Below are 12,299 nucleotides of genomic sequence, written 5' to 3' on the forward strand. Positions count from 1 at the left end.
AAATGTTGCAGTATCTTGTAATACCTTTTTTATTGGACTAACAGAATTTTGTAGAGACAAACTTTCAGGATTCCTCCCTTTATCAAGTCCAATAGTCAAGGACTAATGATCAAAGGACTTGATAAATTATCAGGGAGGAATCCCGAAAGCTTGTCTCTACAAAATTCTGTTAGTCCAATAAAAAAGGTATTACAATCTGCATTTCTGGACTATTACGGCTACTCATATTTACTATGTATATATACACATACCTGAAGATGGTTTAGAACCCTGTGATGTCACACATGCTTGTGATGATGTCACCGTAAGCTGTACAAGGAGGTGCGCGCCGGCTGCAGTCTCTTCAGTGTGTTTTGCATTCACAACCTGTGGTGCAAAGTGTTTGTTAGAGAATTTCTATTTGCGATAGAGAATACAAGATTTTGACCGTTCCTTGTCTGAAGAGAGAACCACAAGGTAAGTCTCAGCCTCTTCTATTCATACATACACAGGGCATTTTGTTTGCCTGTTTTTTTTTTGTTGTTGTTTTTTTAGCAAAAAAACAAGCAATGAATTTCCAAAATAAATAACAAAATTTATATTTCTCATAGCATTGTGATAATACGTGGCTTAGGCATTAAGCATAATAAAACGCACAGATAGTATCATGACCAGAGCTTTTTCTTGCAAAAGTCCTAAAATGCAATTATGCCCAAAAAAGCCCCCAAGAAAATGAGTCCTAATTCATGAAGTTCTAAAAGATAATAAGTCTATTAGAAAGATTAGGTGGTGTAGTAAAAGAATGACAGATAGATTAGGGCAGAAATATAATAGTATATAATAGAATTCTGTGTGTACTAACAAGGTGGGGTAGGTTCATTAATAGTAAATGTATAAAGTAGGATAGCCCAATTGTATCTACAGTATGAACTTCCCATGACCCAGTGACCATACAGTCAAGCCCTTATAATCCTCCATTACTAGGACAGATTCAGGGTTATCAGATATTACTAGGACCGGACAGGTTCAGGGTTATCAGATATTACTAGGACCGGACAGGTTCGAGGTTATCAGATATTACTAGGACCGGACAGGTTCAGGGTGATCAGATATTACTAGGACCGGACAGGTTCAGGGTTATCAGATATTACTAGGACCGGACAGGGTCAGGTTATCAGACATTGGAAACCACAGGGAAGACGTCTCCATATAAAACACTTAAAGAGAAGCGTCTTCTTCTGAGGCTGCGATGGTCTTAGTGTGAACTTGTGGTTCTGTGCTGGACATTTCTGCTCTGTATGAAGGATCTATTGTATAATGACAGGAATGATGACATGTTGTCTAATGTGTTCACTTATCTCTCTCTCTCTCTAGTGTTTTCAGGCTCTGACCTGTGACCATGGCCTCTCCACAAGACCCATTGCTGAAGGAGGAGGAAGAAGTAATGGAGGACCATAGTGATATGGATGTAGAAAAGGGCGATATCCCTGAGAGGCAGAACCTGCCATCTCTAAGCAGCAAGTCCACCGCACATTCCATCATCACTGTAGTGATCCTCGCCTTTGTTAATTTGCTAATTTATGCAAATCGCTCCAGCGTGGCGGGGGTGCTGCCTTATATACAGAAAGCTTATGACACCAATGCTAGTCTGTCCGGCTTATTGAATACATTGTTCATTGGAAGCTACGTGCTGGTCGCACCAATTGCCGGATATTTGGGCGACCACTGTAATAAGAAATATACTGTTTGCGCAGGAGTCATCATTTGGCTGAGCATGACACTTACCCTGTCATTCATCCCCGACGGGTATTTCCTGCTCTTCCTGCTGACGAGCGGACTGGTTGGAGCTGGAGAGGCGACTTTCTGCACCATCGCCCCCTCCATCATTGCAGACCTTTTTACAAGTGACCAGCGGACCCGCATGCTGAACGTGTTTTACTCCGTCATACCTGTAGGCTGCGGACTAGGATACATCATCGGGCCCAAAGTGACTGATGCAGCAAGGGGCGATTGGCACTGGGCGTTTCGGGTCACCCCTGGCCTGGGCCTCATAGCTGTGGCTTTGATGCTTTTGGTCACAAAGGAGCCTCCAAGAGCGATTACAAACGGGAAGAAGAACAACAAATCCCAGAAGTTTGCTAAATGGGCGACAGATCTGAAAAAACTATTTAAAAATCGAAGCTTCATGTTAACCACCATGGGATCAACGGCTGTGTCCTTCATAGTGGGAGCCATAGGTGTATGGGGTCCATCATACCTGACCCACGCACGAATACTCCTACAAGAGAAGGACCCCTGCCGTGCTGGACCGTGTGACTATCACGACATCCTAATATTTGGTGTGGTTACAGTCGTCTCCGGCATTCTGGGAGTTGTAGCAGGGTCGGAGATAAGTAAAAGATATCGCAAATCCAACCCACGGGCGGACCCGCTTGTGTGTGGCTGCGCGATGATGCTCTCCGCCCCCTTTCTTCTGTTGGCATTGACTTTCGGCAACATCAGCCTCGTTGCCACCAACATCTTCATCTTCATCGGAGAGACGCTTCTGTCAGTAAATTTCACCCTCATATCTGACATTATACTAAAAGTAGTAACTCCGTGGAGGAGATCTTCAGCCCTGGCCGTGCAGATGACAATCTATCACCTCCTAGGTGACGCCGGCAGCCCGTACCTCATCGGCCTGATATCTGACACCTACGAACAAGTATATGCCAAATCCCCTCTTCTGAAATACCGCAGCCTGGAGTATGCCCTCATGACCTGCACCATAATGGCAGTCATCGGAGGGGCCTTCTTCATGGCCACGGCCCTATTTATAGAGAGGGACGAAAAAGAAGCAGAGATGGAATCAGAACCTCCATCATCCTCCTCACTGCTTCCTGCCGATGAGGACCGCGCTTCAGACTGAGGAAAAGTCATTGCTTACCTTTATCTCGTTTACTTCATTAAAAGGAATAAAAATAATTGCTGCAATTGTTCTATGTTCCAATTTACCCCTTAAAAAAATATTCTCTACCTACCCAACTGTGTCCAAACCCAAAATTGAAAAATTTAAATCTCCTCCCAAGACATAAAAAAGACTATTAATAACAAAAGGGATATATATGAGTGTGTGTATGTGTTTGTGTGTATGTGTGTATTAGGGCTGCGCGATATGTGTGATTGTGTTTATGGAGGTAAATATTGTGATTTCGATATAATAAACAAATGATGAAATTCCCCCGATTTAATGTCCAATCCCCCTATTTTATATAGCCAACTCCCCCCAATTTCATGTTCACTGACTGAACAAAATGGAGGGAATTGGATATGAAATGCTCTGCCCCTAGACATGTTATCTCTAGTGTTGAGCAGCATAGGCCATATTCGAATTCGCAATATTTCGCGAATATATGGACGAATATTCATTATATATTCGCTAAATTCGCATATTCGTAATACTCTCGATTAGCAAAAATTTGCATATGCACAAATTAGCAAATAACAAAATTAGCATACGCGAAAATTTGCATATGCTAATTTTCGCATATACGCAAATGTGCACGCCAGTCTCACACAGTAGTATTAGAGCCTTCTTTACACCACACAAGCTGTAAGCAGAGAGGGATGATCAATGTGATGTGTACTGTTGAAAAAAAAAACGAATATTCGTAATTGCGAATATATAGTGCTATATTCGCGAATATTCGCGAATTCGCATTGCGAATATTCGCGAGCAACACTAATAGTCAGAGCAATAATCTGATGCCAGGGAGGAGGGTAGGTCACCTGCATCTGCCAGGTTAACTGATATAGAGGTCCAAAATAGCAACACTATCTGACTGGCAACATTGTTGTAACTATTTTAAATGCCGCGATTTGATTTGATTGTGGCATCTGAAGGGTTATTGTAAGATATAGCCTATCATGCTATTAGTGGATTATTATACATATGTATATAATGATTTAATTCACAACAGAAAGGCAAATGTTGCAGGAAAATGGTAACTAAGACACTTTTGTGCACCAGAAAGTTGAGATAAACTTTGAACATCTAGGGTAAAATGCACAAAACACAAGCCAATGCCCCTTTAAAAAAAAAAATTTAAAAAAAATAAAAGAAAAGCCAAGCAAGGTGCTAATGATGTATCTGTGTAGCTAACCCGAAAAAAGTAGTGATAAATTCTTTGAATGCCTCTCAAACACAGGTAAACAGACCATCATTAAAACAATTTAGAGTACTGATATACCGTATATACTCGAGTATAAGCCGAGTTTTTCAGCACGATTTTTCGTGCTGAAAACACCCCCCTCGGCTTATACTCGAGTGAACTCTCCACCCGCAGTGGTCTTCAACCTGCGGACCTCCAGAGGTTTCAAAACTACAACTCCCAGCAAGCCCGGGCAGCCATCGGCTGTCCGGGCTTGCTGGGAGTTGTAGTTTTGAAACCTCCGGAGGTCCGCAGGTTGAAGACCACTACGGCCTTCGACATCATCCAGCCCCCTCTCACCCCCTTTAGTTCTGTACAGTACTCACCTCCGCTCGGCGCTGGTCCGGTCCTGCAGGGCTGTCCGGAGAGGAGGTGGTCCGGTGGGATAGTGGTTCCGGGCTGCTATCTTCACCGGGGAGGCCTCTTCTAAGCGCTTCGGGCCCGGACTCAGAATAGTCACGTTGCCTTGACAACGACGCAGAGGTGCGTTCATTGCCAACGTACTTCTGCGTCATTGTCAAGGCAACGCCTCTATTCTGGGCCGGAAGCGCGGAGAAGAGGCACCCCCAGTGAAGATGGCAGCCCGGAACCACTATCCCACCGGACCACCTCCTCTCCGGACAGCCCTGCAGGACCGGACCAGCGCCGAGCGGAAGTGAGTACTGTACAGAACTAAAGGGGGTGAGAGGGGGCTGGATGATGTCGCAGGCCGCAGTGGTCTTCAACCTGCGGACCTCCGGAGGTTTCAAAACTACAACTCCCAGCAAGCCCGGACAGCCGATGGCTGCCCGGGCTTGCTGGGAGTTGTAGTTTTGAAACCTCTGGAGGTCCGCAGGTTTAAGACCACTGAGGGCAGATGATGAGAAGAGGATGATGAAGGGGGGGGGGGGTGTGGGATGATAACAAGAGGATGATGAAGGGGGGGTGGGATGATGAAGGGGGGTGTGTGGGATGATGACAAGGGGATGATGAAGGGGGGATGTGTGGGATGATGACAAGGGGATGATGAAGGGGGGATGTGTGGGATGATGACAAGGGGATGATGAAGGGGGGATGTGTGGGATGATGACAAGGGGATGATGAAGGGGGGATGTGTGGGATGATGACAAGGGGATGATGACAGGTGATGATGATGAGGGTCTGGATGATGACAGGCGGTGATGATGATGAGGATGTTAATGACGGGTCTGGATGATGACAGGGGGGTATTTGTTGATCAATGATGTACCTAGAGGTCTGTTTTTTTGGTTTAGTTCTTTATGTATGCCAGCCCTCTATCCTGGATGCTGAACCCGGACCAGATCCATTTATTAGAGCAGCTGCGGGAAGACTACTGCCTCTTGGTGGCTTCATTGAGAGGAGATGTTGGTGTGCAGCAGTATGGGGGACATTTATCATTGTAGGTGTAAGTGAAGCATTTATAATTGTAGGTGTAAGTGAAGCATTTTCTACACCTTTTTTGTGTGCTGGTAATGTGTAGGAGCACCACATTTATTAACTGGTTGCAGAGCATTTGAAAATTTTTGTGCAGGTAAACATTTTGTGAAATTTCTCTTTTCGCATGCACTAAAAAGCTAAGCTAAGTCTGGGCTGGTGTAGTTTTAGAGACTTTTCAGTGGCTTTGTGCCTTTTTTGCACCTTTTCACAAAAAGGCACAGTTGATAAAACCCTTCCATGTGGATTGCCAAAATCAGAGGATTGCAACTCAAAATCAGCAGAAGTGTGTAAACCAAAAGGCGCAAAAAAAAAGGCGCAAATAAACCCTGCTTGCGCCTTTTCTAGACACAAAAAACTGTCTAAAGACAATGATAAATGTTGGCCTATGTGTATATGCTAAGCCAAATCCAGAAGTGTATTCGAAAATTCAAAAACAATGGGAAATGTAAAGGAAGGACTTATACTTCTCCATCCTCATGAATCCACTTTGGCTCAAAAAATGCAATGGCAGTTAAAAAAACAAACAAAACAGAAGTGGAAACGCAGCCTAAGGCCCCTTTCACACTGCTGTTGTGCACTGTCGGCATATGTCGCATTATGTGTTTTTCCTCCCGCTATTCTTCCTGGGTTCCCCGACGGACGTCACACTGCTGTGTCACAACGGCAGTGTGAAAGAAGCCAAAGTGTTTGTAGATCTGACAAACATGTTTTAATATATGACAGTAGTCATTATGGGGAAGGGGGAATTTAATGCCTTGAGCACTAGAAATGGTTGTTCTGCCCCTGGAGATGGGGACTTGCATAATAAATGAACTGAATGTCACAGCTAGCCCTTTTCAAGCATGGTACTAACACAGAGAGCAGGGGAAGTCAATACATTTATACAAATTATATGTTGTTGCTTTTTTGTTTTATAATGAAGACTTTTGTAAAGATAAAAAAGGATATTTGTTTCTTCCTTTATTTATTTTATTTTTATTTTTTTTATAAACTTTATTGAACAGTTTTTTTCCCCCTCAGTGGGGCTATATGTTGCACAATTGCTTCTATAAGAACAATGCAATACTCCAGTGCTTCTCCGTCAGGGAGCATCTTAGACTCTTTTTAAGGCATCTTGTTGTCTTGGTAGCCCATCAGCACCCCACAATTGTTTCCAAGGGTGTCAATGGGTTTACAGTGGGAGCTGCATACCTCTATAAAGCCACAGCATCTAAAAAGGTTAAACAGCTGGAATCAGTGTTATTATGCCAACAAAACATAAGAAGCCTATGCCATTATTGCGACATACTATTATGACACAAGGCACGAAGGTGTTAAAGTATGTCTCACAAAAACAACTCCTTTATAAATTCAAGCTGGTCAGAGATCAGCCAATTGCTGGAGGTTCGACATTTCTCGCCAGGTAAAGTTGCAGCCAGCCATACAGTTCCCTTGTAGTGACTGCTTAAGATTCAAAGTAGGGTTACATTCTGTCCTTTCACATGAATAATTAACTATTTAATACATGAATAGAATAGGTCTGAGTGGTACTATTTGTGACTGGCTCCATGCTTTGGTTCATAAAACAGAACAGATAGACGAGGGTCATATTTATGAGAGTGCAACTTTACGTCCTCCTGTGGACCAATCTTACTAGGCCAGTAGAAGCAGTAGGAGCATACATTTAAAAAATAAGACAAAACTGAGCATGTCCATAATTTCATAATGAATGATGATGTTTAAAAATTGTTAGAGGGGTGCATTAGTATGTACCCTAAGTTCAGGTAAACTAAGCGCAGATTTTTTTTTCTGTTTGAAATCTATGTAGTGTGTAAAGTGTTAAACATGTGCTTTTGCATTCCATGTTTCCAGTTCTTAACAAAAAACACATGAGATCTGAAATGTGTCAAAGAATAGTTTTCTGGCAAGATCCCAGTGGCAAAGTTTCCTTTTCTTTATAGCCAGATCTTGCCTTCTTTACCACTTCTAATTGAATGTTTTAGAGGCACATTAATTGTAGGGGACGTAATATATTTTACTGACCATATTTTTTAAATCTGGTGCATTGTAGTTAGAAAAGGAAACGAGAAGGATAGCTTAAGGAATATAAGTGTATTTTGTTTTCTATGGTTTAAGACAATATAAAAATACAGTATTTTTGATTGGTAGATTATATATTTATTCAGTAACTTTGCATTAATAGTTATCATGTTAGCCACTGTTTGTTACCACTGAAGAATGGTAACACTGGTCAATACTACTTTTATTGGCACTTATATTACTCCCTTTTAGGGGTAACTTTTTACCATTGACTCAGAATATGCCATTGGTTTAGCAAAAATGCCTTTTTATGTTTGTGAAAATAGATGTTAGTTTTGAATTAAGCATCTCCAAAATACCCTACATTGGTACAAGCATTATTGTAAACTAAAAAGAAACATAAAATTAAGTTGGGTTGTGTAATCTTTATAGTTTTGGCCTTTACATAATATTTTTCTGCTTCCAGGTACGACCAGGTAATTTAGGTTCGGCCAAAATTGGATCTGCAGAAATGCTGTCCACACCAAATTTCACAGATTTTCTGGTATAAATTGGTCTGGGATCTTCCACTGTGTATTTGGTGTGCACTGAAAATTTTTTCCACAGCTTATGTCCCACATGTAGCCGCACTCATTAGGAGTTTCCCCCATGTTTTTTGGAAAACGTTTAACCCAAACTAGTGGATAAAAAAAAATAATAATAAAAAAAGAAGTACTTGCTTTTCTACAGCATCAAATACTGCAGTGTTTTTTCTCTCTAAAAAATGCTATTTGTGAAACACCCCTTACTGTGTTTAGCTTCTAGGATAATGACTTTGTTTAATGAGTTAATTAGAGTCTGATATGTCAATCAATAGAAAGAACATGAGATGATTGGTTACCCTCAGGTTATTATTTCAGGATGATAACTAGGCTTGAAAATTTTACAAAAACTACCCCAAAAGACTACAGTAATTCTCTCTTAATATGTATACTGAGCGTGAAAGGATAATACGTATGAAGACACTTCCCCAGCAGTGAGAATGGCTGTTCATTACTATGATATGATAAATATTATTATGATTATTATTATTGGTAATATCATGTCCCTGTCTTACATTCCCATGCCTCTTTTGGTACATGACAAAATCATGCTGGCCTTAGAAGCAGCATACTGACATTGCACACAGTTCTGTAGTCCATAATCTACAGTACATCCAGATCCTTCTCCCCTAGTATATATGAAGCATACAGGCTATTAGAGCCTATATGCATATCTTTTAAGACTGGGAATCATTTATCACTACTCTTTGGGTACAGTCCTTGAGCTAATTTTAAATCCAATTGTAAACTGTGTTTTCTGTAGAACTTAATTTAAACATATAGCACTGTCATGAGAGACATATTTTTTTTATTAGATTCTGAGTGTTAAGACTGATGATCACTAGAAAACACCAGGAGAAGTGTGCACTAAGTGTTTTCTCTTATAGTTCTAAACCATGTGACCATAAGATGGTTACATAACACAAGTGGGACTGCCTCGGTGCCATAGACAGAGAGTAGGGAAAGAAGCATACAGTAGCTCGTCCTACTCATTGGTTGGGGTCTGAAACTTGGGCTTTTTTTATATAATTAAATGTGTTTGTTCTCCCAACCTCTGTTTTAAAAATTTTTTTTTTTTTTTTACAGTTTTAGTGGAATTAAATTTTATTGTGGTAACTATTACTGAGAATACGAGCAATGATATATTGATCTACTGTAACTTTGCATTGTTTGCTGATCCAACAGCACATTGTTGGGTCTTCCCCACACTGGCCCATAAAAGTGTTCTGAAACAAGTTGAGGAATTTTCTCTCCTTTGCAGTTAAAGCAGAACACTGACCTTAAATGGGCACTCTCATTAAAATACATTTTTGCTATTGCTCTCCTTATGGTAAATACAAAATCTTTCTAATGTACTTTGTTTAAAAAAAAATAAGTTTTCTATATTTTATTTGTGTTTAAAAAAGTTGCCACTAGGTGTCTCCCTACTTGTCAAGAGCACATTTCCTCCCATCTTTTTCACAGACTTTGGACTCCTGCAGGCCTGGCAGAAGTCCAAAATCAGCCTTATCCAATCACAGCTTATCTCACACTAAACTGCTCTGGGCTGTGTGTAGCAGAGTGAGGGAGGAAGTTCTCCCCTGTATGGCTTCAGATGATGTCACGCCTGCCGGGTAACGCTCTTTCCCAGTCTGTGAATCTGATTGAGACTGAGCAGAAAATACAGAGCAATATTAAGGTAGAAAACAAAAAAATAATAATAAAAAAAAGGCAGGGGGTGGTTTATCATGATGAGGGCAGTGAACTGGGAGGATTATAACATTTAACAAGATTATGACAAGTACTCTTTAATCAATATGTGAGTAGATAAATTCTTCCATTATCACCACTGTACCTGCCCGGCCAGCCTGCTCTATTCATTTATGTATCTGACCTCTTTTGCTACAGTGATGTTGGGGGATAGGTCTATAGCTTACACTCAAAAATATATATTTTTTTCTCATTTAAACATTCTCACATACTTCACTTCTGACATACCAACATTCTTCTCCTTTTTTTCTGTTTGCCCTGTGCATATAAAAAAATAAATATAAAACTATGAAGACTGTAAGGCCATTAATGTGAGAAGTCTAATGTCTCAGCAACACCAACTACATAAATCTGTTCCTCCAGTACCAAGGACCCAGGTTCCCTCATTTTGCTTGCCAGACTTTTGCCACTTGTTTGTGTACATTTGAAAATATAATAAAATTTAACATTTTAAGGAATGTGATTTATTAAAATATTGTGGGTACATTTGTTTTCACTGGTTTGTAACATCTTATTGTCCTTATTCACCACTGCACTAGAATCCCCCCCCCCCCCCAAACCCCTGCTCTTCTATACTATCTACTTAATTTTTAGTTTATCCCCCCATCTTCCCTAGTTTAAAAACTTTGCTGACCCTGCAAAAATGTTATCCCCTTTTTACTTTTACTTTAAAATGGGAATAAGGGGGGAGATTTATCAAAATCTGTGCAAAGGAAAAGTTGCCCAGTTGCCCATAGCAACCAATCTGATCGCTTCTTTCATTTTGCAGAGGTCTTATTAAAAATGAAAGAAGCAAACTGATTGGTTGCTATGGTCAACTGGGCAACTTTTCCTCTGGACAGGTTTTGATAAATCTTCCCCCATATGGACTTTGTGCAGAGATCTTCCAGGTAACATTCTCCAGGGCAGGCTCTTATACTAACAAATAATGAGTAATTGATAGTATTGCTAAGGTTTAGTACCAGAATATAGATAAAGAGAAGCTGGCAGAGTTTATACACCATTATAAATGGATATTGGTTGGGAAGGTAGTGATGAATAAGTTAGAAGAGTCAAAAATAGCAAACAAAGAAACACCTTCACCAACATCCAGGTACCAAGGAACCATTTCGTTCAGGTAAGGTGGTATGAATGTTTATTTTACTCAGTATAGAGAACTGGCCTTGTATTTTATTTTCTAGATAAAATCTCCCTTTATCATGATTTGTGCTAAAGATCAGAGATTGAAAATTTCCATCCATTCTCCTTCATTTTGGAGCTCTGAAGCTAAGTATACACAAGGCAAATGGAGAAGTTTTCTTGTAAAATTAAATGTAAATACGTCCAATAAATGGTTAATCTACACACCGTATTTATTGTATGAAGTCACCCCTATGTTTTTGCTTATCGTGTTATCACTGCCAGTGTTTCTGCTTTTTCTTCATTTCATCACACCATTTTTAAGGCTTGGCCGAATGCTACATTTCCACAACTTCCTGGCAAATGTGTCTTTTTTAAAAGCACGTTAAAATTACGAATGCTAAGCCAATATTAACTTGAAGATAGTGACATTTTCTGGCAGCTTTCATTTCCCATAAATAGCACTGCTTTCATTGAAATAATTTGGATCCTAGATGGGGTAAACTCTTCAAGCTTACATTTAAAACATACAAGAATCAATTCATGAGCAGTTAGTGGAGCATAATGGTTTAAAGAAATAAACTTTTGGGCCACTTCATTTTATTTTGGAATATACTTCAAATAAATGTATTTGACCTGATATGATCTCATTTTAAAGGTGTCTTAACACTAAAAAATATGAGAGAAGACAAGAAAAAAGACACAAGTTGTACAGAAGAAAAGTATTACCTTAAGGACACAGGACGTATATGTACATTCTGTGCCCACTCCCTCAAGATGAAGCGCACTCAGGAACATGGCCCACTTCATACCTGGTGGTTCCCGGTTGCTATCAGCATCAGCCCATGGCTTATACAAGACTCTGCTGATTAGGCCGAAGCTTGACATTAACCCTTTAGACCATAAAAGATAGGCACAGCCTTAAATGGGCACTGTCAGATACAAAATCTTTTGATATGTTGTAAAGTATGCAAAACCAATAGGTTTTGCAATTGCTTTCATTAGAAAGTTTTTGAAAAAGCCAGTCAAAAAACTGCCCCCCCCCCTACCTGCTGGGACACATACTAGTCCTGCTGTGTCCATGAGTCATCACCTATGTCATGGACACACTTCCTTGATTGACAGCGGTGAGTGCAGGGCTCACAGCTGGAGGAAAAATCCTCCCACTGTCAGCTTGTGTCCTGCTACTGTCAGTGAGGACAAGCTGGGAGTTGTAGTTTTGCTA

General features: G+C 40.5%; 1 protein-coding gene across 1 annotated transcript; it reads left to right on the forward strand.

Annotated features, from left to right (window-relative positions):
* The first annotated feature begins 324 nt into the window (after positions 1-324).
* LOC130367456 (protein spinster homolog 1-like) lies at positions 325-11,947 on the forward strand. The gene is made up of 6 exons (XM_056569877.1): positions 325-456; positions 1,354-2,820; positions 8,092-8,101; positions 10,915-11,072; positions 11,569-11,624; positions 11,733-11,947. The coding sequence occupies exons 2-6, from the start codon at positions 1,379-1,381 to the stop codon at positions 11,945-11,947; spliced, it is 1,881 nt and encodes a 626-aa protein (XP_056425852.1). The 5' UTR covers positions 325-456; positions 1,354-1,378.
* The last annotated feature ends 352 nt before the right edge of the window (positions 11,948-12,299 follow it).

This window comes from Hyla sarda, chromosome 4 (assembly GCF_029499605.1).
Source record: "Hyla sarda isolate aHylSar1 chromosome 4, aHylSar1.hap1, whole genome shotgun sequence".
In the NCBI taxonomy this organism is placed as follows: domain Eukaryota; kingdom Metazoa; phylum Chordata; class Amphibia; order Anura; family Hylidae; genus Hyla; species Hyla sarda.

Excerpts from the sequence above, each read along its gene's own strand:
- LOC130367456 (XM_056569877.1), top strand. The coding sequence starts at position 1,379 with ATGGCCTCTCCACAAGACCCATTGCTGAAGGAGGAGGAAGAAGTAATG. Across the intron at positions 11,073-11,568 it reads CAAGGAACCATTTCGTTCAG|ATGGGGTAAACTCTTCAAGC; the intron begins GTAAGGTGGTAT and ends TTTGGATCCTAG. Across the intron at positions 11,625-11,732 it reads CAAGAATCAATTCATGAGCA|GTGTCTTAACACTAAAAAAT; the intron begins GTTAGTGGAGCA and ends CTCATTTTAAAG.